The following is a 26,806-nucleotide window of genomic DNA, read 5'->3' as shown; positions in this document are numbered from 1 at the left end:
GATGAGAGCCACTGGCCCTGGGCTTTAGAAGCCATCTCAGCGCACTGCTTAGTGTGACTCAGCTTCTGAGAGCTCAGTGTGTGAATACCGGGCCTGCATGACTATAAGCCAGCGCTGGCTCACAGCCAGTTCGCCAAGGCACCGAGACTCCAGTCTCGGCAGGCAGCCAGTAAGCTTTCCCTGGGATCTCCAGTCTCATTACACACTCTCCATTTAAACTTATTCAGCAAGTAATAAAAATCCTTAGAAAACTTCAGAGGATTCCCCTCCCCTTCCTTTATAGACAGCAGGCTAAGGAACAGGTCAGGGAGATACGGCGGCCCACAAGAAACAAGCCCAAGTAGAAGAAATAGAATATAGTGGACTTTAGAAGTTGAGCAGGAAGGGGTAAGAACATCCCCCTATATTCAGACAGCTTTGGAATGTCCCCGTCATACAGAAATGCTTACTCACCTTGATAGAAAACTTTTAATATGTTGACTTATTATAATAGAGAACTTGAATGAGTCATTGGTAACAGCAATTGCTATTTGTTTCTGTCTTCTTGGTTAACTTCAGAGCACATTCAGAAAATGAAGGTACTTCTTTATCATCTGCTGACTCCTGTACCAGTCCTACTAAGATGGATTTGTCATACAGTAAGACTGCTAAGCAGTGCCTAGAGGAGATATCTGGTAAGTGACCTGATTCATGGGTAGGTCAAGCCTCAGAATTCTTGTAATCTCTCCATAGAGCTTTTATTAAATCATATTTGTGCTACACTCTTCCTCTTAAGCATAAGTGGACTATGTATGTCTCATGCTTCAGAGAGTCTTAGATATTTGGCTGTTCTGCTTAGGGTGATCTCTTTGTTGCTGTGTTAAGATTTCTGTAGAGAATGGTAGTGCTTTCAGAGGCTGGGATTTTAAGTCATTGTTGCCCTTGGTCAAATTGAATATAATCAGAGAAAACCTATAGAATCTTCTGTTGTTAATAAGGCAACCGTTGATTATATGTGGAGATTTCAAAAATATTGAGGATCAGGTGTCAATGTTTGTTTTTCATGGCCAATCAAACCCTGCCCTGTCTTCAGTTCTGTACTGTTGAGAACACTGCAAACGTGTGTTCTGGGGAAAAAAAATCTAACTGTGGAAATATTTTTAAATATATGAACAGTGTAAGAAAACAAAGACATATACACACCCCAGACACATTTTGTCAGATATTTAGGTATATCAAGCAGGATTCTCAGCTTTAGTCTAATGCTTTTCTAGAATCCAGATAAGCCCAGGCATATATAGAAGCCCTTTGGTATAATTTTATTACATATAGTTCATGAGGAACTAAGTAAACTCTTAGCAAAATATACTGCTCCTAAAGGAAAAGAGACTTTAAGAACATTTTATCTGTTTCTAAGTATAAGAATGCATGGGAGTAGAGCTATGTCCATTATCCCAAAATACCTCTGGCTCAGCCCTTGTATATTCCAAAGAAAAAACTAAAATAACTGTTTCATTTATAATATGATTATAGTATCCCAAGGACTCAAAGTGTTGCTCTGAAGCTCATGAAAATAACCATATCACAAATCTGGGGGTTTAAGAAACTTCCTACCTGGGCAGACTTGAAACACTTTGGCAGGCATTTGCCATCACGGCAACACCCACCAGTGGACACTGACGGCAGTGAGTGCACAGCGTCTCGGGTTCCTTCTGGAATGAACATCAGTGGTCTCATTAGGCACCAGAGGTTATGTGTGGCCATTGCAGTGTCCAGTGCAGAGGAGGGGTAGAAATGGTGCTGCCAAAGCACAGCTACGGGAATGGAATGTTTAGATTTTCCAGATACTCGGGGGAAGCGTTTTCCTACAGCTCCAGATAGCCCCACACGCAGACGATGATGCATGTCGGCACTGGGACTAGATATTTTTAAACCTAGTGTGGCGTGAAGATGCATACGCTTCACGAATTTCTTTTTTCATGAATGCCTTCAATTAGCATCAGTATGCCTGTAAAATACTAGATAGAGTTCAATTCGGAAAGGAAGTATACATTTAGTATTGCTTGAATTCTAATTTTTATATGAATTTCATAAAGGAGCATTGTTTTTTTCTGAAAGTAATATATCGCGCAGTATTTCTGATTAAATAAATAATCCCTATTTGAGTTTCCTCCTCAGTTTCTTATTCTGTCTACCATTTGATTAGTTTTTCATATTTCAGGTTAATATTTTCATTTAATGTTCTGATATTTTAATGGGATACTACTTAAAATGAAATATAAACTAGACTTTAACATAATATAATAATATTAGGAAGTATGTATATTGTAGCAATAATTCATTTGTATAGAATCACAGATTTGAGTGTGGTTTAGGTAGGAATATAATAAAAGAAAGAAAACAACAAATAAGTGCTGAAACGAGGCTCATCTGATTGTGTCATTTCTACTATTATTTGTTTAAAATTAGCCTGTAGTGGGGTAGTGAAAATTTCTCTCAATGTAAACTTGAGATTTGTGGAGGAAAGTTGGTATTTGTTTTTTGTTAGTAAACTATAAATTGAGTTCCATAGCCTGAGGCACCTGGATGAGGGTATGCCAGTGACCAACAGGAGAGGATCGTTAGCATATCCTGACCTTTTCTTCAGTGACCTTGTCTTCTAATCCCTCCCGAGCTAGTTATTCTCATGGTCATACCCTAGATCTGGGCATCTTCAGAATCTGCAACTTCTCTGTACCTCACTTCTGCGGATTACAGTCTCCTGTCTTATCAGTGTTCTTTTTGTTTCCTTACTCCATGCTGGTTCCACTAGGATTTCCAATTCATTGATTCCACTACCTTCTACTGACCTCCCCAAACTCTGCGTATTCTTTCAGCTCCCTTAATCAGCCGAATTCCTGTGGTAACCGAATGTAATCTCACCCTTGCACGTTCCCTTAACCTCCTTGCTTCTTTCTCACTGCATTGTATGCATTTGATGAAATCACAGACCTGGTTGCATTCAACTCCCCACCTAGTCCACACCAGCAATGAATGGAGCCTGAGAAAAGCACGTCACATGTTGATGTGACTCATTTTACCTTCATGACTACGGATCTCAAGTGAATATTTAATGCTGCCCAGCAGTCATGCTGTATTTCTCTGGTCCATTCACTCTTTTTTGTACCTTTTATTTTCTTTTCAGACCTACAATACCACCTCTTCCATCCTTTCTCTTAACCAATGACCTTGAAAAATTAAAGCAGACAGAAAACAATTTCACAAACCCCTGCTACCATATCTACGTGTGTACAGCATTAATACCCACTTTCTCTGCCTTTCCTTGGATTATTTTCTCTCCTACTCTTTAATATCTCCCTTTCTACCAAATCATTCTCTTTAGCCAAGAGGACACGGCAATCTTAACTAAGACAACAACTTTTCTTCAGCCCTTTTACAGCTTCCCTTCTCTTTCTGATTTCTGTTGCTGCCTCTTCATTCTGGCTGCTAGAGAAACCACAGACCACATAAGCACTTAAATATATTGCCACACCCTACCTTAGACTGGCCCACAGAATATTCTTTCTGAGACAGTATGAGATATGGGAAGAGAAGTGTTCTAAGAAGTAGAAAAATTAATTCTGGCCTCTGCACTGCCATTATTTAGCTGGATGAATTGTTTCTTGGTTCCTGTTTTCGTGAGGTGACTCTTTTGATGCTTATTAAACTCACAGGATTATTGTGAGATAAGGTTTTATTCTTCCATCCATCTTTTCAGTCGTTATCATCTGGTACCTTATACATGCCAGGCATGCAAAACATTGGGAACACCAACACGACTATGATGTGAGTCTTCCTCTAGAAGAATAAGAGAAAAGTAAACTTTAAAACCTCAAATAATTGAATTACTAGACATATGGGAACAGCCAGCTTAGCTATAAAGAGTTATATAGGGCTTAAAAGAAGGTCACACAAGTATATTGTGGCACTCTAATCCACAGAGAAACCAGGGAATAATATTTTAGGAAGAAATAACTTCAATGAAAATAATTTAGAAAAAAATTCTCCTTACCTTAACGATTTTTATTAGTTTCGTATTGTAAAACTGAGCATTTTTTTCTAACTTCATTGAGATCTTGGTGGTTCATGAGTTTTCTATAACCCAAAGTTTCAAAGCTGTTGTTACTGTGGAACTCTTATTGCTGATGGTTAGTGTGGGGGCCTCACTGGGGGTAATTCTATCCTGCTCCCCAAGTGGAATAGCCTGCATGATATAGAGCTATGATGGAGTTAGCCTCCACAGGAGAAGATCCAGGTTTTGTCAACTTTTGAAGCCCATACAATTTGGGGGAGTCTGAAAATAATACAAAAATAAAAATGCAAAATGGCATACAGTGTTTAGGAAAGGGACTCAAGCAGTTAGGAGCTCCATGTCTTAAGCACCGTGGGCTTCACTGTGGCTTACTGTGAGTCTCGGTGTAGCTTTGCCTGATTAACACCCATTGCCCCATCTGCTAATAACAGCACCTTGATTTTTTTGGGGGGGTGTAGGGGGGTTGGATCTGTGGCCTCATAATTCTCTGTTCATGTGGACCAAGTGAAATTGACCCAAGCAGATCCAATGAGAGCAACCGATTCTCTTCACCACAGTGACTTTCTGGAATGGTCGTGTAACCCAACTCAGTTCGCTCAAAATCAATCTCAGAACTTTTCCTGAGACTATTAGAAAAGAGACACTTTCTTTTTCCCCCCACTAGACCTGAAACTAAACAAAATAAAGCTGGAAACTGCTGGTGGTACCTTCTCACTCAAGTGAAACAAACATAAAGGAAATAGAACCTAAAGCAGGAGAGAGTAAGCTCGTCATTGTAGAAAATGTCTGAGCAAGCCATCTGAAACTATCCCTCCCACTGTCCCTTCAATTTTCTGTTATGGTACTCAGGGAAAAATCCCTTTTTGAGCTTAAACAAATGTAAATAGCATCCTTATTGCATAACCTGGGAGACACATGCAATGATGTGTGATACTGTTAAGGAGCAAACTTGAGGCAGATTTCTTAAAGGGATTCACTAAGTGATCTGGGAAGCTCTGCTATTCACATGTTCAACTGAGCAGGAACCTGGGTGAAATAAAAACATAGTGGAAGTTAAAAATGTAATTAAATTATGCTGTGAATATAAGCATCAGAAATGAGGGACACACAATAAAATGGCATACCAGAGAAAACTCAAAACTTTCAGAGTCATGCATCCCTCCAAAGTCCTTATGTATATCATTCAGATTTCTTACTATCTGTCATGTTCTAGGGAGGAAAACTAGTGATATTTACCTGATCTGAAGATGATGGTTCTGATACCATTGTCATAACCTCGTTATTAATTAATAACTGGAAAGAAGCAACAGAAAGCTGCAATTTAGATGCATGCCCAGTAAGGTCTGGGTGACGTGGGAAGGTGCTTGTCTGTCAGTCATACCTGGGAACAGGGCATTGGTCAAAGTAGGTGTGGCCACTGCAAGCTCGGGAAAATGTTATATTTAAGCCCCTGAACAAAGGAGCCCCCCTCTCTCTTGCTGCTCGAGCCTGACTCATGGTTTGAGGGGCTCTCACACTCTGCACTCGTCAACATGGCTCATGGCCACATGGACCCCACACACAATGGACTAATGGACTGTGACTGGCCTGATACTACATGGGACCCAGCTCCATCATAGAACCGAAGCTCTGGACACCGGCTTTCCTTCTAGCGCTACTGAAGCCCCAGCTATCCATTTTCCAGGAATGGTTTAAGGAAAATGGGTTCTTTCAAAACTAAGGAATATAATTTCACCCAAATAAAAATCATTCATTCTCACCTGGCCAGTGTGGCTCAGTGGTTGAGCGTCAACCCATGAACCAGGAGATCACGGTTCCATCCACAGTAAAGGCACATGCCCAGGTTGCAGGCTTGATCCTCAGGAGGGAGCATGCAGGAGGCAGCCGACCAACGATTCTCTCTCATCACTGATGTTTCTATCACTCCCTCTCCCTTCCTCTCTCTGAAATCAATAAAAACATATTTTTAAAAAATCATTCATTCTCCCACGTGAGTCTTAGAACATTCTTTTTCTCAAGATATTGCAAAAACCCCTCTCGTACTACCATCAGACTAGTTCTGCTCATGCAGTCCTCCAGTAACAGTTCCATTAATTATAACATTTGTGGCAAGTAGTGAGGGAGCTTCTTGCTTTAGCCTATCCTTTAAGATTCATGCCATGACCTTGATATTACAAATCTGGCCGAATTGACAGTTCAGATTTTACAGATTTGGCTTGGGTTTCATCCTTGCATTCATTGACAAAAGGAGTCTGGCCCCAGAGACCGCCCCTTTTCATCCAGTGCCAGGAGATCCTGCCAAATGTAAAGTGAGCTTTATTTTTCATTCCACCAGAATCATTCAAGAAAGTTTTTAGATTTTTTTTTCCTACATAAGTTCACACTTGCCCTTTTTTGCATAAGATGATCTACCAACATGTATGACATTTGTTTAATGCACTTTTTAACCTTTACCTAGAATTTACATTCACTGAAAAACACTAATAGATGCCAGACTAACTCAGTCTCAGCAAAGCTGGCTTGAAGTTTGTAAAAAAAAAAAGTAATAAAATAATTGGATGAATTCAGGAAATCATTTTAGAAGTGAGAATTTCATTTAAATGGAGGGGTCAGCTAATGGTTACCTGTGTTATTCCTGACTTACCAGACTTCTTATTGAATAATGAGAAATATCTGATATTTAAGACCTTTGTCTATGGTCACTTAAGTTGCTTTTTTTCTTGAATGTTTATGAAGATTAAGAAGATTGAGCTCAGGTAATTAAAATCAGTTTAGATCTTTTAGTCACTTTATAATTATGTTTACTAAAAAGCTGAAAAGAATTCCAATTCAGAACAGAATAGAAATTTTATTTTGTTTTAGGTCTTGGTAAAATTAGAGTGATTTGTATTTTTAGTGTTGATTGGGCTTATTTGTCTCCTATGCATTAAGGCTTCCTCTTTCACTTTGTGTAACATATATTTATGTGTCAATTCAGATAAGTATAAATACACTCATGTATAAATATACACCCAAAGCAAGCAGAGAGACATTCCTCTAGAGAAACAGTAAGTAGCTTCTCTGCTTTTGTTCAGGATAAATTTATAGACTACTATATTTTCAGGGGGAGAAAAAACTACTGTAATTACAAATTTGACAACAATATCTTAAAGAGCCAAACAAAAATACCCTTTTGATGTTTTCTCCACTAGGGTTATTTTGTTAAAATAACCAGCCCCTCCTCACTTGCTCCATTGGACTCAGCCAACCCCTTTCTGGGTTGACCCTGCAGGAAGGTATTTCCTGCCCCACTGAGTCAGGATGGACCATGTGATTTGATTTGGTCAATGAAATGCGAGTGGAAGTATGACATGGGCCATTCCCGAGCAGAAGCTTTAAAAGCCATTGCTTGGATCCTTGCATCGCTCATCTCCTCCCTCTCTCATGAGATCAGCATGTTTCTGATTGGAGTTGCTCCTTTAGCCTGGCTCTTAGCATAAAGGCTACCTAGATCAAGTGGGCAGCCAACATAAGATGGACATTAATGTGCATCTTTCTTGTTTGTTTTTTGTAAGCCACTGAAATGTGTAAGTTGTTTGTCAATGGAACATAACTTAGTCTAAACCAGAATTTCTCAACCTCTGCTCTGTTGACATTGGAGTCTGCATAATTCTTTGTTGTGGGGAAGGGGGGTTCTGTCACTGTAGAATATTTAGCAGCATCTTTGGCCTCGGCCATTTAGATGTCAGAAGCATCACACACCCCAGATACGACAACCAAAAAAACCTCCTGATATTGCCGAAGGTTCCCTAGGGGGAAGTCAGTTAAAAATCACCCCCAGCCCGGCTGGGCATGGCTCAGCGGTTGAGCATCGACCTAGGATCCAGGCGATTGGGGTTCGATTCCTGGTCAGGGCACGTGCCCGGGTTGCGGGCTCAATCCCCAGTCAGGGGCAGCCGATCAATGACTCTCTCATCAATGATGTTTCTGTCTCTGTCTCTCCCTCTACTTTCCTCTCTCTGAAATCAATAAAGATATATTTAACAAAAAAAACAAAACAAAAAATCACCCCCAGTTGAAAAGCACTAGTCTTAGCCTAATAGTTCTCAGTACGAGTCCCAGAGCCAGCCATATCTATATCACCTGGGAATTTGTAAGATAAGCAAAATCACAAGCCCCTTTCAGACATACTGAGTGAGTAGGGGCGGGGCTGAGGCCCAGCAAGCTACATTTTAATAAGCCCTCCAAGAGGTTCTGGACATTAAAGTTTAAGAACCGCTAGCCTAAGCTGAACGATACACAAGGACCCTTGTATGAAAAGAGGGCATAATTACTGCTTTTACTAATAGATGCAGAAAGTTAATTTTTTTGATGTTTAAAGCATAAGGATCCCCTGGTTGTGAATCTGTAAGACTTCAGAGTACATGACAATAAACTAGTGTAATACCTCTCAGACAAATAGAAGTTTTAGAACTTTACCAAATTTATGATGGTCCCATAACCTGGCGATTCATTGATTCACAATAACTAAAAATGAAGAAAAAAAAGTTCTGACTAGAAATACAAAAGGCAGTAGTATTTTGATCCTTAAAAAAATACTCACAAAATGATGATTTTAGAAGAGTAATTGTCCATTTCTCTAATTTGACATTTGTGTCTTCATTTTATTTGAACACATTTTATATAAATACAATTTATTTTTAAAGAGCTAAGAATTGAGAATTGGTATTTATAATTCACAGTTTTGTTTGGTTGAAACAATTTATCACAAATAATCGCTGTTCCTTCCATCTGATTCCTTTTTATGCATCTGCGTAAAATGGATCTAGGGATGTTGTGCCTTGAGCTTGAGCGTAAGGAATAATTAACTTTGCAAAGTAGATTGTTATCATATTTAAAAGTATAGGCAATATACATTAAAATGGCAATTTATGTAATTAAGAGATTGGGCATTTCAAGTAGTTGATTTTTCTGAGGTGAAATATGTTAATTTAATCATATTAGTTCAGGCAATGATAGGGATTTATAAATCAATTTCAATGACACATGAATATTTCTATATATTCCTTCACTTTTTCCCTTTTAATAAGGAATGTTTATGAACAGAAAACCTCAAAGTTTTTTCTTTAAATACTATTTCCTTAGCTCTCGGTGGTATACATGGTCTCTACTTTATTGGTAGGTGTTTTAAAAGTTTACCTAAAATCAGAATTTCAGGGTGGTGATACAGTACAGGATAAATGCAAGATATCTTGTTAGTTTTCTGTTTTTATCAAAATATTAAAAATAAAAATCTGGTTACATTGCAGTATATTTATGGAATAGACTAGGGAAAATATTCAATATCAAAAGATATGATGTACATTTTATGTTTTTGTCTCATCATTTATGTTCTACGTACTTGGCCATAAACTTTCCATTTTATGCTTTGAGTAAAAATATTGGGGGGAAAACCTTTTGCGCATGTGTTTTTTGTTTTGTTTTTTGCTGTTTTCTACAGAAAGCGATCATGATTTTTATTGTCACATTAGGATTTTCCTAAATAGCTCAGCATGAAAAGCCCTTGAATTTGTAAAAGATGAGGTAAAGTCTTTTCTGTTAAAGCCTTTATCTGTCAGCCGGAACGTCACGCTCCGTTTTTTAGGTCCTTTACACTCTTAAATTTGATTTGTGCTTTTACAGCACAAATCCCAGCACTCAGAAGGCAGACCTGCCTGCTTCAGCCGCCGGGAGCTGTAGAGAATGAGCCTGTCTTTCTCGGTGTCGGAGCGCGTGCCGTGTGTACTGTGAGTGAGTGTGTCCGCGTCTGAGACCCGGCGGCCAAGAGCGATTTAAACGTGCGTGGGGTTAATAGCACAGCCTCCTTCAGCCCTGGCTTTGAAACCTGTGGCACGGAGGCTGATGGGCGCCTGCTGCCCCGGTTTAATTTAGCAGCGCGTGTGCTGCCATGGCAGCCGGCAGCAGCCTCTGCAGCGCGGGGAAGAGCCACAGATCTGCGGATGCAGGTGGAATGCTGAACGCGGGCGCTCGTGCGGGCTGGGCGCACAGCCTGATTCCTGCTCTCACGGGGCCCTGATGCAGAGGCTGTGCGTGCTGTACCCGCAGCTCATCTGGAGGCAGGGGCTGCAGACCTAAATCAGCGAAGGGCTGGGGAGAGGGGGGGGGAAAAGAAGCGAGACATAGCTGGTGCTTCACTGCCTCACGACTGGGAAGACAGGAGCCAGAGAGGTGGAAATGTGGACCCATCGCCCTGCTGAGACCTGCGATTGGAGGAAGATGGGGAGACGTAGTTGGCTTCCTGTGCTACTTTTCAGCTGGAGCAGCGTCTTTGGTGAACTCTTTTCTGCTTCAGATATGTTCAAGCAAAATATTTGTAAGTACTGCTGATTACAGAGCTGATGTAGCAAGTTAAATTGCGGCCAGCTACTTCATTGTGCTGTGGCTCTAGGATCTCATGTGAATGTTTGAGCCTGCCTGGGCTTTTATTGAAGTGCTCGTGTTCATTAAAACCAAAAGGGCCAGTTGCCCTCTCGGTGCGAAAAGACAATATGAAGTCCCACTGAAAAGCAGAAACCGCTAGAAGAACCATGCAGCGCCCGGCTGAACTGTCTGTGTTCCAGAGCAAAGAAGTAAGGAGGAAGGGATCCTGCCTTCAGAAACAAAAGTCGCTGACCAATCTTTCCCTCGCCAGCGAAGGGGAGAGGAGACCCACTGTGCGCATTTCCAACTGGTTTGGAAATGCTGCGAAGGCCAGCCAGAGGGAGTCCCACTATGCGGAGAGGCGCTCACTCTCCAGGTTCCTGTCGCGGTCCGTGCAGTCCCTGTACCACACCAGCGGCCCAGGGGCCTGGAGCCTCCTGCCTGCCAGCCAGGCGGCCGGCGAGGGCTTCGGGGACTGGTCGTGCGGAAAAGGCCTGGAAGGTGAGAGCGACGAGGACAGCAGGTCCGAAGATGAGCACGTGGCCTCCCAGCCCAGCAGCATCAGCAGGAGCTGGGCGGAGGAAGAGGGAGAAAGCTGCCTGCGGGAAGGCACCGCGCACCTGGACCAGGAGGTGATCCTGACCATGCTGGGCGACCTGGAGCAGGCTCTTTACACTGACTTCTTGGGTAAGTCAGGCTCGCTCTTAAAATGAAGATGGCATTTTAAGAAGCTGCACGTTTGCATTAGACAGATATCTATCTTCCATGCTTCCGGCTGATTTTTTTTTTTTTTTTTTTAAGCTATAGTTAACTAAAAATTTTTTAAATTCCTTGTTTCTTGAAATTTTTTTCTTTGTAAAACTGAGCTATGGTAATTAGTTGTGAAGTCTATTTGGAGGAAGTAAACAGCAGCAGTGGGTCCTGGGCATTATTGGCCTTGGTGTCCAGTACATTCTAGACATCCATAAATAAGCGTTAGTATTTTATGACTCCAAACATGTTTTTTACTTAGTCATTAATGGGGCCTTTTTATCCAACGTCCCTTGAGGTAACCTCACCCCAGATATATACTGAATAATGAAGAACCTCATGAGTAAATTTTCTGTGTAGTAAGTGTTTCATCTGCTGCCTTAGTGGTACCCAATAACACTTTCAGAAATGCAGAGGCCTCTTCTGACAGCTTTGCTCACATACTTTTTGGCTTTGGTTTTTTTTATGTGCATGTTTATTTGGTTCTTGGCAGAAAAAAATAAAAAATGGTCCTAAGTGTGTACATGTAAACTGCTATGTAGGTAACTGAACTGTTTTTATACTTTACAAACTAGGCCTTTTGATTACACGAGTCTCAGTAGTAACTTCAGACATTATCTTTAACTAGATATGAAGATGTCTGAAGTAATTTTTCAGTTCTGTGATTAAACTTTGTCAGTTTGCCACTTGCCCGAATAACTAAACTAGATACATTTTAATTTTTATACCTAAATTCAGTGCTTTACTGATGTGTATTTACATCATAATGTCCCTTATTAAAAATCCACAAGTTATTAAACCATCGAACACCTATTTTATGCCAATGTGTGTTTTCACAAAGGACTTCATATAGGGTTCCTTAAGTTGGAAAGAATTCAACCTGACCAGTTAGCTCTTTGTTTCTGATTCGTACAACTGATGCTAAATACAGGTTTCTCTTTATTCTCTATGTAGACCCTCCTGTTAGATGTTTTATGAGCTTTTCCAGAATCTCAGTGAACCAGCTTTAGAAGCAAAAAGCTTAGAGAGACAGCAAAAGCAAATATTGCTCCATTTTCAGTGTTAGTTTAGCTTTTATGGGGTAATGTTTCCACAGTTGTGGGAATAGTGGTTTCTGAATCTGAATCCACCAGGTGCTCAGATGCCGAAGGTTTACTTCTTCACAGTGGGTGATTTCTGTGATGAGCTGCTCTTCATAAAAGACCTGTATGCAGTACAAAGGCAAGACAGGGAGTCCTAATCCTTAAGAACCTTTTTCCTTTTCTGCTCCTCTGGAACTGTAAAATCAGATAATATTCATCTTTTGCCTTTAAAATGGTAGCGTTTATCTCGTTCTAAGTACTTCTTATGTAAGCATTTTCAAGGATATGAACAGAGAGCCTCCCCTGATGGTATTTGTTGGTTGCTCTGCAAGGTGCAGCATGCTGTGGGTGGGTGTATATATGATACATGCCTTTCTGAGCACAAATAACTTGGAGCATTACTGTTAGAGGGAGTCTCTCAATAGAAGTCTGTGTATTCCAGGGCTTTTAAATTGAGCATCTATTTACTGTATTTATGGGATTATTCCCTTTAAGCCATTTTTCCCCACTTATGTCAGTACTAGAAAATGCAAATGAGAAAGTAGGAGGAAGAGTTCATTGAAATAGCTCTGATATGAATAATCATATCAGGATAATGAAGCATTGCAATGCAGTTCCCTAAATAATGATGCAGGTTGAGTTGGTGAATATTTGCAAGCCCATTGCCCACAGGGATTTCAGGATTTCTGCCACGTGGCTGACTAGGTTCTGCTTCTGGCTCAAAATGGCCTCTTCCAAGTTAATTTTTAGTCTGGGTTCCTTGAGTTCAACTCTTTATTCTTGGATATCCTAAAAAATCAGACAGATGAGGTTCTGTACTATATAGCTCTATAGGAGTATATTTAAAAGCTAACTGGTGAGCTGAAAATTTTCAATCCAAATCACTGTTGGGGTCATCCACAAAATTAGGGTTATTTCTCAAAATAAATCAGGGAGCTCTACCCTAAGAAGTAACATTTGTAATGTGGATGGTATAAGGACATAATTCTCTGTGAATCAGGCTCATTCATATGTAATTTGACTTCCTGTTGAAAGATGACAGTGCTGGCAGTGTTAATAATAATGTGTTTAATTAAAGCCTAAAAAATAAGAGCAGGACCACATAGATTAAATGGTCCGTCTGCTACTAAGTAAAATTTCAAAAACACCAAATGGAGCCTGCTATCCTGTGCCTTACTCACAGAGGAGACCTTACAAGCATGAGAGAGCAGTTTGTACCAACGCTACAAACTCCAAGTGAATTGCAGAATTTACAATTCTGGAAAATATGTGTAAGCCCTTACTACTGTGTCTGACACTTAAGAGGCTTCCTTCAGGAGCAATATTTGGCTTTGAGATTATGGAAGTGAGAGGGGTACAACATTTTTGTGACAGTAAATTCTTCCTGTGCGATTTTCTGCTAACTTTTGTTACTAGGTATTGATTTTGTTTGTGCTTTTACATTAGACCTTTTTAATTATAATTCCCTCTCCACCCCCAATTCTCTAGACATTATTTGGATAAAAATTTACAGGATATTTCAGATGTGAGCAATCCTTAGAGGGTTTGTAAGTGCGTTTAATTGCATCTTGTCTTTTGTAGATCATTGAGAACATGCACTGCAATAAATTTTAGTTTGGCTATTATCTTTCATGACATGAACGAGGCAGCAATTATGTTTTGCTCCATAGGTGCTGGGAGGAAAAGGTCCATTTGTCTGATTGTTATCAGTGGTGCAGTGTCATGAGTGGATATCCTGATGAGAAAAACCAAAGGGGGGCTGGATTATGGTTCTGAAACCTGAGGGAAGCTATGCAAACAAATAATGGAATCGGCTAGAAGACTCCAAGGATCTAAGATGCCTGTTGGAAGAAGGGAATTTAAAGAGATGAAGATGGGGGGGGGGGGATTTAGTAAAAGGGAATATCTTAAAATACACTGTTCTTAAAATTTATGCAAAACAGATATTGAAAATAATTCAAATATCAATGTTATTAATATTATGCCAGTTGGCAAGTGGTTGAGATCACTTAAAAGTTCCCCCAGAAGGAAGGGTATCAGGGGGAGAGGCATATGCCAGGAACTTGTGTAAGGTCAACACTAGCACCCCCGCCCCCTCCAAAAAGGGTGCTCTCAGTACCCTCCTCCTCTAAGACTCCTCCTCTCACCCTCACTGAGAATCAAAGGCTTCCATACCCTGTGACATCTTACGAATATTGGCTTTGGCGCTTCTCCCAATTTGTCTCTTCACTGTTTCTTGTGTCCACTTTGAGTACAAGACCTTCTTCCCCTGTCTCTCCTTTGACTGTAATGACGTTCTCTTTCTGCCCTTTAAGACTTTCCTTACAAAACCCTCCTTTTTCTTCAGGGTTCTGCCAGGTTATTAGGCAGTAGAAGGTAGACTGCTTTCCAGCCATTTCTCCAATATGCTGTGTTATTTTTATGAAGGGAAGGATGGAAAGAGTTTCCAGGGAGAATGTGGTTCGAGTTCTGCATTTAAAAGAACGTTGATCTATAAGGTTAGAGACTGTGTGACTTGAACCAGTGCAGGGAAAGTTTATGCCGTGCGTGTGAGGACACAGCATGGGGTTTACTATCTCTTAATATATTTACCTTAGGGAAGTTTTTCAATACTTTCTATGTTTTCAAATAATAATGCTATTATTAAGCATATTTTAACCATTGGAATAATGTGTAAATTGAAAGGAAGAGATTTATAGACCGTCAGCAGAATGGTGGTTGTCTTGGCAACCATCCCGAAGGAGGAATAATGAACAATGTAGTAATATTTGGGTGAAGAAGAAAATAGGAGAATTAGCCCGGCCGGGCGTGGCTCAGCAGTTGAGTGATCAGGGATCCAAGCGATCAGGGTTCGATTCGCGATCAGGGTTCGATTCCCTCTCAGGGCACATGCGCCGGTTGCGGGCTCGATCGATGACTCTCTCATCATTGATGTTTTTATCTCTCTCTCTCCCCCTTCCTCTCTCTGAAATCAATAAAGATATTTTTTAAAAAAGAAAGTAGGAGAATTAGCAGTTGCTGTCTTCCAGTATGTGAGTGACTGCCATGGTAGTCACTCAAAATATTCAGTTGGTTTCAGTGCCGCTGGGACCCTGGGTGAAGGTTAAAGGGAGGCAAATTATTACTCATCCTTAGAAATGTTTTCACAGTGAAACATGTCTAATATTGGAAGGAGACATCTTTAACTGGAAAGGAAGAAGCACGAGGCCTTCTCCAAAGTGAGACATAAATGAGTTCATTCATCCGCTAAAAGATACAGCGAGACAATCTCTGAAATCCTCACCAACTCTGCGAATGATTAAATTATAAATGTTAGATGTGTGCATTTGTTGTGTGTTCTGAAACATTTGGCATGAGTACTGTGGAAGTCAATTAACAGGTTGAATATCTACCCGTGCTCTTAACACAGATCATAGATATGCATCTTGAATTTCTCTATGACAGTTTCCACAGTGGAATTTAACACATGCTATTTCCTAACTCCACTCTTCCTTCTCTTTTTCTTTTCCTTCCATCACTTTTCTATTTCCTTCCTTTTACCTTGCCTCCCCTTAATCCATCCATCATCCAACTGCTTCCTTCCTTCTTTTCTTCTTTCTTATTAAAATTTCTCATCATTGGACATCTTCTTGAGCCTAAATTAAACAGAATGAAAACTGTTTTTTCTACCCTGTTGCCATGTTATTCTTGTCCAGACACATCAGCTTCAAATGGCCACTGGCCTGGGAAGTGTTACTTGGCCATAAACAGAACGGTTTAATGGCACCTCTGCCCTCAAATGACAGTAGTGGTTGTAAAAGGCTAGCATCTGTCACTGTGGTGGAGCTGTTTGTTCACCTGCATTATGGCACATTCTCGGTTTAGATGCTTAGCACTTTACTAGAATTCGAGTGCAACATATGGGAGGGTGTTTTGTTCCCTGTAGAAAGTAGAGACATAATTAAAAATACAACTACCCAATGCTGTGAGTCTTGGCCCGTGAGTCTAACAGAATACAAGACTTAAACAGGTACGGCTTTGGCCCGGGTTGCACGCCTTCCGCCTCTGTGCCTCCCACCCCTGAGCCCTAGTTACTGCCCCTGCGCCCCTCACCCCGCTGGGCTTTGTGGGCCATCATGGGCCAGGCAGCGGGGCTGCTGAGGATCGCCGCGCAGCTGGAGAAGGTGGTAGCCAGCATGAGTAGGGAAGAAGCCCTCCACCTTCCCAAGAAGCAGAGCAGCTGCCAGCTGTCCATCCAGCTGCCCCAGACAACCAGGATTAGAGTGCTGAAAACACTGCCCAGATAAGGAGGAGTGTCCTTGGCCAAATTCCTCATCAAAAACGGGAAGCAGCTGCTGGACTCCTCTGGGTTCCCCAAAGGAGAAAAAGGAAAGAAAAGAGAAAAAGCCAAGAAGAAAGAAAAGGGTTTGACTGTTCCAGTTGGAAGCCAGAGGCAGGCCTTTCTCCTCCCAGGGGAAAATGAGGGAAGAGCCCAAAGACAGTGGAGACCCTGTGGATTCTATGTGCTCTGCCACCTCCTCTCCAAAAATAGCCATCGATGGGAAGATAAAACAGCAGCACCTCAAAAGTGGAGTCCCCTCCCAAAACACCCAACAGTCCTTGAGCTCCACCTTTGCTTCCTCCATCTGCCTCTTGGCACCCTGCTGTCTCATGGGGACTCTGTCCTGGACAAGTGTGTGGAGATGCTCTCAGCGGCCTTGAAGGCAGATAATATTACAAGGACTATGGAGTCAACTGTGGCAAGATGGCATCAGAAATCGAATATCGTGTCTAACAGGAGCTCAAGAGCTCAGACATGAATTACCAGAAGCATGTGCACAGCCAAATCAGCAACCTCAATGGCCCCAGGAACCCCCTGCAGCAGACCATGCTCAGCCGGGACATCTCTGCCAGCCTTGTTGCCAAGATGACAGCAGCGAAAATGGTCAGTGATGAGCCGAGGAAGTTGAGGTTGCCATGGCTCAGGAGGCTATCTGTGAACACCAGTTGGCCAAGACAGGCGGCACCAACACTGACCTCTTCCAGTGCAGCAAATGCAAGAAGAATTGTAGCTATGACGAGGGGCAGACACAGCCCAGATGAACCCATGACTACCTTTGCCTTATGCAAGGAATGCGGCAGTCTTTGGAAGTTCCACTGATAGAACTGCCAGCCAGGATTTTAGTGAGCAAAGTGAGGAAGAACAAAGAGAAAGCACTAAGTCATACTAATTGGAGGAAAAAACAAAATGAAGAGAAAAAAAGATACTGCTCCTATAAGAAAAGGCCTCCATCCTATTATCTTATCTCAGAGTCCAAATGTATACTTGATACATAAGGCAACTTTATCTCGTCTATTCTGAGTACACTTAGAAACAGGTAATTATGGAGATAATTAATTGAGTCCAAATGATTTCACATTTTCAAATTAAGCTCAGTAACATGGAGTAGTATACAGTGTATCTCCAAATGACTCTCTCATTTTGCAATGATTAAGGTCATAGACCTACAAAGTATTATTATATTATCACCACTTCAGATGATTACTTGTAACATTATATTTGTTTCTATTCACATTTTAGTTGTAGAAAGAAGAATTATAATTTTTAGGTGATAATATTTGTTTGGAATTTCCCAGCTATCATTTTACTTTTAAAGAAAATAGTTTATATTACTTATATATGTATGTAATTATTCTCGGGACAGTAAATGACATGAATAACAAGTGAGTTACTATTCTAGGTGAAGACCCTGAAACAAGAAGAATGCGAACAGTGAAAAACATAGCAGATTTGAGGCAGAATTTAGAAGAGACCATGTCCAGTCTTCGTGGGACCCAGATAAGCCACAGGTTTTTTCCTCAATTCTGCATATTTTGGGGCCAGTAAAGACAAAAAATACAATCAGGCACTTAACTTCTTATAATGATAGAGAAGGAACTTTAGTTTTCCTTTACTATTTTCTCACTCAAATATTTCATGACAATCAACTGGTTACTTCACCAGGACATACACCGGGACTTTTTTCCTCCTGTCCACCCTTTTTTCAGTGTAATTTCCCGTTCAAACTGAATTAGCTACTGAAAGTACCACCATCACTACAGAGTAGCCTTCCAGGCCTGCCTTAAAGAGCAGTTGGGGAAGTTGCTGTTGAAATGCATCTGAGGAGGAGTGTAGAGAGACTTTCAAACATCCTTGTAGCTAACTTCCAGAATAGTTCTGGGAAGGCTGCAGTAAGGTAAATTGAATGGTTGTTGAGAATGGGAAACAATGTTTTGTTTAATCTAAACTGTAATCATGCTCTTCCTTTTGAAAGCAAAAATGGAAAAAAAACTGCTAACGAATGCCCTTTCCTACAATTTAACACCTGCAGAGCTGTTTAGAATCTCCTCATGAATGTGTAATTTGGCTCTCATGAAAATGATATTCTTCTAAGAAATGACTCTTAATTCCAGCTTTTCCGGTCTTGTGCATTCTTGGTCAGTGGCTCCACGTGAACCAGGGTACAGTTATGTCTCTATTTTATTTGACAGCACCCTGGAGACAACATTTGACAGCACTGTGACAACGGAAGTGAATGGGAGGACCATACCCAACTTGACAAGCCGACCCACCCCTATGACCTGGAGGTTGGGCCAGGCGTGTCCCCGGCTGCAGGCTGGAGATGCTCCCTCCCTGGGTGCTGGCTACCCTCGCAGCAGTACCAGTCGGTTCATCCACACGGACCCCTCCAGGTTCATGTACACAACGCCTCTCCGTCGAGCTGCTGTCTCTCGGCTGGGAAACATGTCACAAATTGACATGAGTGAGAAAGCAAGCAGTGACCTGGACATGACCTCTGAAGTTGATGTGGGTGGATATATGAGCGATGGAGATATCCTGGGGAAAAGTCTCAGGACGGATGACATCAACAGTGGGTAAGTGACACTGGGCACTGCTTTCTAACAGAATTACGTGAAGAAGAAACGTGGTCTAGGAAGACACATTGGTTATAAAAGAGCGTATAAGTTTAGTTCAAAGTCATTAGAAAATGTGAGAAATCTAAGGTGTTGGGATATTCAGGTCCTTTCTTCTCATTCATGAAAAGTAAGATATCTAAAATTTCTATACAATCTTTTCATTCTAAGTCATTAATTTTTTCTATTGTTAGTTCAGAGAAACTCATGCCCTGTGTTTTTCAGAGTGATTTCTCACATGCTTAAATAACAGATTTTGTAGTGAAGGACATGGGAAGGAGACAGGAGGAATTTTGCTCAGCTGCTTGATTTTTTAATTTATTTTATTTTTTTCTTTTGGCTTGTCAAAGTTGCCTGTAACTGCTTTGAGGAACAAGTATTCTTTAGCATTCTTAAATTCTGCACCTCCAATCTAACTTGAGGGAAAATCATTTTAGAGTTGAATGTTTCCATCAGTTCCTTGTGTGATATCAGATTTGCTTCTTTTAGTCCCTGTTTTCCTTCTGTTTCCTATTAGATTTCAAAAAATGTTGTGATTATAAAACTCTTAAAGTATTTTGGCAATTTGGAATATTTAGTTCAATCTGAGGGTGAACCTCAGTGGAGGCAATAGGATAGTTCTATTAAAACCACTTTTATTAACAGTTGTAATTGCCCTTTTGAATACTTTCTGTTAACTATTACACTGTTGTTAAGTGTGTTAAAGATTCTGATTCATTTAATCTCCCACCACAATCCCTTATGAGGTATTTTTGTACCTGTTTTATAGATAGGGAAATTAATCCTAACTGGCCCCAGTTGTATGTGCTAAGGAAAGAGCAGGCTTGCATTAGAATTCAGGTGAGCCTGACTTCAAGACCCAGGCTCTGTAATGCAAGGAAAAGCTTCCCAATTAACCTTATCTATATTTTTTCATGTTTTGACCTAATTTTTGCCCTTTTACATCTGAGAGGACCAGTGTCAGAAATCATTTTCTACGTGACTAACCCTTCCTGACTTCATTCATGAAAAGCTTGTTTGAAAGGTGACAAGACCTAAAACATACAAAAGAGAGTTTAATCAGATTTATATCTCTCCTCTCTTATCCTGATACCTGCCAGTCCATTCCTGGTAGCCGCTTTCCCTGCGTTTCTAACGATTTATAATTAGGGACACAGATTATGGTCAATTAAGGTAGAAAATAATTGAGTTGTCACCGGAGTGAGAGTTCCTAATTTAAATCCCTTTCTACTGCTTGCTATCTGTGGACTCCTTAGGAGCTTAATTTATCCAAATTCATTTTTGTCACCTGTAAAAAGGATAACATTGCAGAATCTCGACAAAATTGTTTGGAATGAGGGAAATAATCCACAAAATGGTACAAAGCTCAAACTCTGTCACTCCCTTCTTTCCTCTCTCCCTCTAATACTCTTCTCTCTTTTCTTTCCCTATTTCTTTAAATGAGGGCATATATGTGTATGCACTTTTTATATCCACCACTGGATGAAGATTTAATTATATACATAAATATACACATATATTTAAATAATTCATATATATATATGTATCTGCATACTCACACACACATACGTGGTCAGTCTCAATACTTACGGTAGTTATGTTCTGTACAGTCACCACAAACACTGAATTAGTGAATGCTGAATCATTCCCCTGGTGGAAATACAAATTTATTTTCCTTTGAGTGTTTGGTTATAACATTTTCATTAAGGGATCAATATATAATATTGTTTCATATGTATTTCAGTTGAAAGATACCTTCTTTATTATTTACTGTATATCTGTTGATTAATCAACATTGAACTCACACCAGTAGCACTGTAACTCATGCCCGAGTAAAGCTTATCTAACACATTTTTCTGTAAGACACATCACAGCCTTCTTGCAGTTGGGAACACAAGACAAACTCTTCAGCATTACACTGAGGGGCCATTTTAAACAGCAAAATCTCCAACAGAGGCACAAAAATGTGAAAAAAGGTAGCTCTAAATAGACTGTGAAAAGGACAATTACTTATAGTAGGAGAGCTGAAACAAGAAGCATAATGTCACCTTATTCAACCTCAGTTGGAAATGTCCACATGGGCAGCTCACAGGTCTCGCTGCTCTGAGCATGTCCATGAATGACACGAACATGCTGCAAGTACTGATTTGGGGGCTAAAATTTCAGCGAGGAGCCAAATTCGTAAATATGGAATTTCATATACAGCAACCTTTACTAAAATATAATTATCAAAGCAGAGGGACAGTTGGATTAGATGACATGCAATTACCTTTCCTTGAATTGAGATTCATAGAATCTGAATATTTAAAGATAAGATTTGAGAGATAGGGGCTACTGGGTCAGGCTTCAAGAATTTTAAGGTAAGAGGTTTAAACTATGTACTATGAGTGATGGAAAGTACTGTGTCTTAGAGAAGAGTCCCTAATAGTAACAACACATAGGGTGATAATGTTTTGTTTTGTTTTAATTGATCTTTATTGTTGAAAGTATTACAGGTGTCCCATTTTTCCCCCCCAACTGACCCCCTCCACCTCGTTCCCACTCCCCCCCCAGGCCTTCACCCCATCATTGTCTGTGTCCATGGATTATGCATATATGCATATAATTTCTTTGGTTAATCTCTTCCCACCCTCCACCCCCCTTCCCTCTTTCCTCTGAAATATGATCGTCTGTTACATGTGTCAACCAATGTCTCTGGATTTATTTAGTTCATCAGATTCTTTGGTTCATTAGCTTCTTGTTAAAGAAGACCCTTCAACATTTCCTGTAGTGCTGGTTTGGTGATGAACTCCTTTAACATTTCCTTGTCTGAGAAGCTCCTTATCTGACCTTCAATTCTAAATGATAGCTTTGCTGGGTAGAGTAATCTTGGTTGTAGCTCCATGTTTTTCAACACTTTGAATATTTCTTGCCACTCCCTTCTGGCCTGCAAAGTTTCTGTTGAGAAATCAGCTGACAGTCATATGGGTGCTCCCTTGTAGGTAACTAATTGCTTTTCTCTTGCTGCTTTTAAGATTCTCTCTTTGTCTTTAACCTTTGGCATTTTAATTATGATGTGTCTTGCTGTGGGCCTCTTTGGGTTCCTCTTGTTTGGAACCCTCTGTACTTCCTGGACTTGTAAGTCTATTTCTTTCCCCAGGTAGGGGAAGTTTTCTGTAATTATTTTTTCAAATAGGTTTTCAATTTCTTGGTCTCTGTCTTCCCCTTCTGGCACCCCAATAATATGAATGTTGGGCCTCTTGAAGTTGTCCCAGAGGCTCCTTATGCTATCTTCATATTTCTGGATTCTTTTTCCTTTTTGCTCTTCTGGTTGGGTGATTTTTGTTTCTTTATGTTCCAAATTGCTGATTTGAATCTCAGCGTGCTCTACTCTACTGTTGATTCCCTGTAAATTATTCTTCATTTCAGTTTGTGTAGCCTTCATTTCAAATTGGTACTTTATTATGTCATTGGTTTTCTCAATTATTTTCGTCATACTCTTACTAATATCCTTGAGCATCCTTATAACCATTATTCTGAATTCTGTATCTCTTAGCTTGCTTGGATTTATTTCATTTAGTTCCTCTTTTAGAGATTTCTTCTGTTCTTTCCTTTGTGACATGTTTCTTTGCATCCACATTTTGGCTGCTTCCTGGTGTTTGTTTCTATGTATTAGTAGAGCTGCTATGTCTCCTGGAATTTGCAGAGTGGCTTTGTGTAATAGGTGTCCTGTAGGGTCCAGTGGTTCAGCCTCCCCAGTCACCTTAGCTGGGCCTTCTAGATGCTCCCCTGTGTGGGCTGTGTGCACTGTCCTGTTGTAGTTGAGCCTTGGTTGCTGTTGGTGCTCCTGGGAGGAACTGACCCCCAGACCAGTCGGCTGTGAGGACCAGCTGCAACTATAGCCAAAGAGCTGCTGTGCTGGAGACACCGCTATGGAGCAGGATTTACTTCAGCGGAGCTTTGGTGTTCACCAAGTGTGCCCCTTGAGTGTCACTCGTGGATGTGGTTGGGTTATAATCCAGCGTGGTCAAGTCTGACCACCAGGTCCACTGTCTCTGGGGTCTCCTGGGAGGTAAAAAGTCAGCCTGTGCCAGTGCCTTGCCCAGGGCCACCCAGCATGAGCTACACAGCAAACCGTAGTTGGCTGCTACTTGTGCTGGGCTTGGAGGTGTCCAGGAGAGGCCAAGCCATGAACCAATGCAGTTGCCGCTAGTGCCAGGCCTGAGACCACTTATCAAGCCATATGGGGCCCGCTGCTGCTTGTGTGAGAGATTTTAGGAAAGCCCTAAGCATGAGGCTCAAGAGGCCACATGCACAGAAAAGCCCCTGGAAATGGCCTGGATGAGCTGCAGGTGGGGAGGGGCGGGGCCTCCGGGAATCACGGGGCGGGGCCAAAGGTGTGAGTCAGGTGCTGGCGATTCAAACATGGCGCCTGCCTGCCGGCTGTGTGCGGGGAGGACTCGCCAAAGGAGCAGTGGCTTCTGCCACCTCTTCTGCTTGAGAGGAAGCCACCCCTCCAGCTCTCGCCCCAACTTCAGGCAGGTTAGTTCCTCCCCGAGGGTCCCAGGTCCTTTCCGGCTGCTGCCCGGCGCTGGGCTCAGAGGGAGCGTCCGAGTGAGTCCGTGCGGGGCCTTTAGAGGAGCTGCTGGGGCTCCCGCAGCCTCTGCGACCCTCAGCGACAGTCCCCGCTGGTTTCATAGCCCGGAGTTGTGGGGACGTCTCTTCCTGGCCCTGGAGCCCTGGGCTGGGGGCCTGATGTGGGGCTGGGACCCCTCCCTCCTCCGGGAAACTCCCACCGCCGAGATTCCCTCCTGATTTTAAACCGCGGCACCGGGTGTGGGCCCCCGGCCGAGTCTCCAGGATTCAGCCCCGATCCGCCCGCGTCTCCGCCCCTCCTCCCGGTCTCGATGCTCCTTCAGCTCCCTGGTTGTGGGGCTTCTGTGCAGCCAGATCTCAGGAGGCTCTGAGGGATGGTGGTTCTGTATTTTAGTTGGAATTTTGATGTGGTTGCGGGAGGCCGGTGCAGCTGTTACCTACGCGCCATCTTGTTTCTCAATCGATGATGGGTTTTGAAAGACCAGTTTAGGGGAAATCTGCAAGATGGATTGAGGGAAGAAGCTCTGGGGACAGATTTCAGGTACTATTGCAAGAATTCGTGTCCAGAGTCATAAGGCCAGAAATGTGGGATGAAGGGTTGGGGGAGAATTGATATGGGAGGTACCGCAAAGGAAAAATTTACAGACACAATGATGGGCTGCTCAAGAGGGTGTAAGAGAGAAAGATAATTCAGACAAGATGCCCATTTTATAAGCACAGGAGATAGAAAATGATACCAGTAGGGAAAATAAGCACAGAGAGAGCTTGCTATATTTTTATTTTGGTGAGAAAGCAAAGAGAGGAGATGATAAGTACAGAGTTAAAAATGCAGAGTTGGAGACAGGGGTGTTACTCGACTGTGTGCATCAAAGCCCAATAAAACATGAACAGGAGTTTGCAGCCAAAAAATAAGGATTTATTAAGGAGATGGAGCCATGCCTGGAGTCAGAGGCAGCTCATGCTCAAAGGCCTGGCTCCCCAGTGGCTTCCAGGGGTTGGGTTATACAGGGAAAAAATCATTAAACATGGTGACTAGTAGAGTTAGGGTGGTGATCTCCACTGATTGGTTGGTGTGAAGGTAGCGGGTAATTGATCATTGCTTTTGGTCCTGATGTCAGCCCTGTTGTTACTCTGTTCAGCTTCACAAGGATTTGTTCTGTGGGATCTTTCCACTTTCCTGGGTCCAGAGCTAAAATACAACTGAGGACAAGGTATTATGTTTAGTTTGATTGAAAACTCTGTCCCAGTAGTTGGTAGAACCAGGACCTTGTTTCTTAGACTACTGGATGCCGACCAGAACCTCATTGTCTGGAGGGCTTAATGATTAAGCAGGGGAGAGAGGGGGGTGAGTCAGGGCGCTAGGTGAGGCCAGTTTGGGTCAAAGGGAAAAAAATAAAAATAAAAGGCCAGATTGAAGAAAATAAGGTTTCTGCGCAGTTACAGGGTGATAAAGCAAAAGTAATGTAAAGCAAAAGCAATACCCAGGCTCGGGATATAAGGGAGGGTGTGATCTCATACAGTAGATAGTAGAAATTATGGGAGACATGAGGATTCGTGGGAAAGAACAGAGAGAGAGAGGGGAGGGATGAGGCGCTTATGTGTGTATGTATGTACCGAAAAATTTTCCTGAGTTCATCCTATGTGTCAAGCAACATTCTAGGCATTGGTTAATAATTAGATACATTGCCTTCCCACATGTGATTTACATGCTAGTGTTTTTATATTTTTTTATGTGCTCCTTTATTCAATAAATGAATAGTAATACGTAGACATATGTATGTAAATGTGTGTATACATCCTTAGATAAGTAGTTTTTTAAGGAAATTTTTAAACAACTGATTTCTGCATATAATAGTGTATATTACAGGCATACCTATACTCAGAAACATTTTGTATTTTCCAGGACTCTAGCTTATTGGTTAACACTAACTTCTGTAACAGAGGACTCTCAAGATCTCAGTAACTTCACACAAAGTTCATTTCTCCTTTGCATAAAACCCTCACTGGGGTTTCTGACCTTCAGTTGTGGAATTGCACCATATAGTCTTTCACAGACAAGGATGGGTGATAGGTAATTCTGGTTTTATCCGGCCAGGTTTCCTGTGTCCCCCTGGGCATTAATATTCAACAGGCAGGTGGCAAAGAGAGGAAGAATATTTCATACGTACCAGGCCGGGAAGTGGTGCATATGACTTCTACCCACAGTCCCTCGTCCAGAAGGCCACATCTAACTGTAGGCAGACGAGGAAATATGGTTCAGCTGTGTGCCCAGGAGGAAGGGGAAACTGCTTTGGTGAGAGCTGGCCGGTCTCTTCTGAATTTACTAAGAAAAAAAAAAAATTACACCCATTGTCCTTTCTACTTATTTCATGCCTCAGTGGAAACCCAATTCAGACTTCTGTTCTCCACCTTTGTTCCTTATCAGTCTTTCCAGTGAAGTCTTGGAGGGTTCAACAAATGAGTCCATTGAAATAAACATCAGTGGTCCACATGTTTTATGTTTACCAGTAATTCAAATTTAGCATCTAAATAAACTAAGTAAAAATCACACATCCTGTATGAAAACTTCCTCTGGTGATTTTTACCTGCTTGGCCTTATACATTTTCTGTTTCCCATGGTAGACAGAATATGGAACCCTGAAATTTAAAGAATGACTCAGAGTTCTGTTCCCCGGGTGGAAGGTGTCTAGGCATGGTCAGCAGGTGACATGGCTGCTCTCAGCTCACGTGTGACTAGTGGGCATTGTGTGGAGGACACCCAGGGCGTCTGTACATCATTGCTCGCCAGGTTACATAGTGTGCCATTGTTGGCATCCGCAGGATGTACCCCGGAGTCTCAGCCTAGAATTGAAAGGTGTAAAGAAGAGAGGGCTAGAGATATCCTAGGGGAATTTTAATTTAATGGTATTTTCCTGAAGAAAAAAGGGCACAGACATGTCTGTGCTATGATTCTTGAAAAAACTGAGTCACAAAGTTAACTTTCTGTTCCCAATTTTTGATATAGTTTAGTGATGAA

General features: G+C 41.6%; 1 protein-coding gene and 1 pseudogene across 5 annotated transcripts in view; both read left to right on the top strand.

The window, feature by feature from the left end:
• NAV3 (neuron navigator 3) overlaps positions 1–26,806 on the top strand; it is a 314,982-nt gene that overhangs the window by 148,692 nt on the left and 139,484 nt on the right. For all 4 annotated transcript variants that reach the window (XM_081125420.1, XM_081125419.1, XM_081125418.1 and 1 more), the window contains exons 9-11: positions 559–674; positions 18,003–18,111; positions 18,793–19,176. In XM_081125420.1, coding sequence (XP_080981546.1) covers positions 559–674; positions 18,003–18,111; positions 18,793–19,176 — 609 coding nt within the window. The remainder of the gene's footprint in view (positions 1–558; positions 675–18,002; positions 18,112–18,792; positions 19,177–26,806) is intronic.
• On the top strand, positions 16,398–17,422 carry LOC308553574 (transcription elongation factor A protein 3 pseudogene; annotated as a pseudogene). Its single transcript has one exon. The product of its transcript is annotated as a transcription elongation factor A protein 3 pseudogene (transcript).

This window comes from Miniopterus schreibersii (assembly GCF_964146895.1).
Source record: "Miniopterus schreibersii genome assembly, chromosome: 2".
Classification (NCBI taxonomy): Eukaryota; Metazoa; Chordata; class Mammalia; order Chiroptera; family Miniopteridae; genus Miniopterus; species Miniopterus schreibersii.
This window is presented reverse-complemented; position numbering and strand designations above follow the sequence as displayed.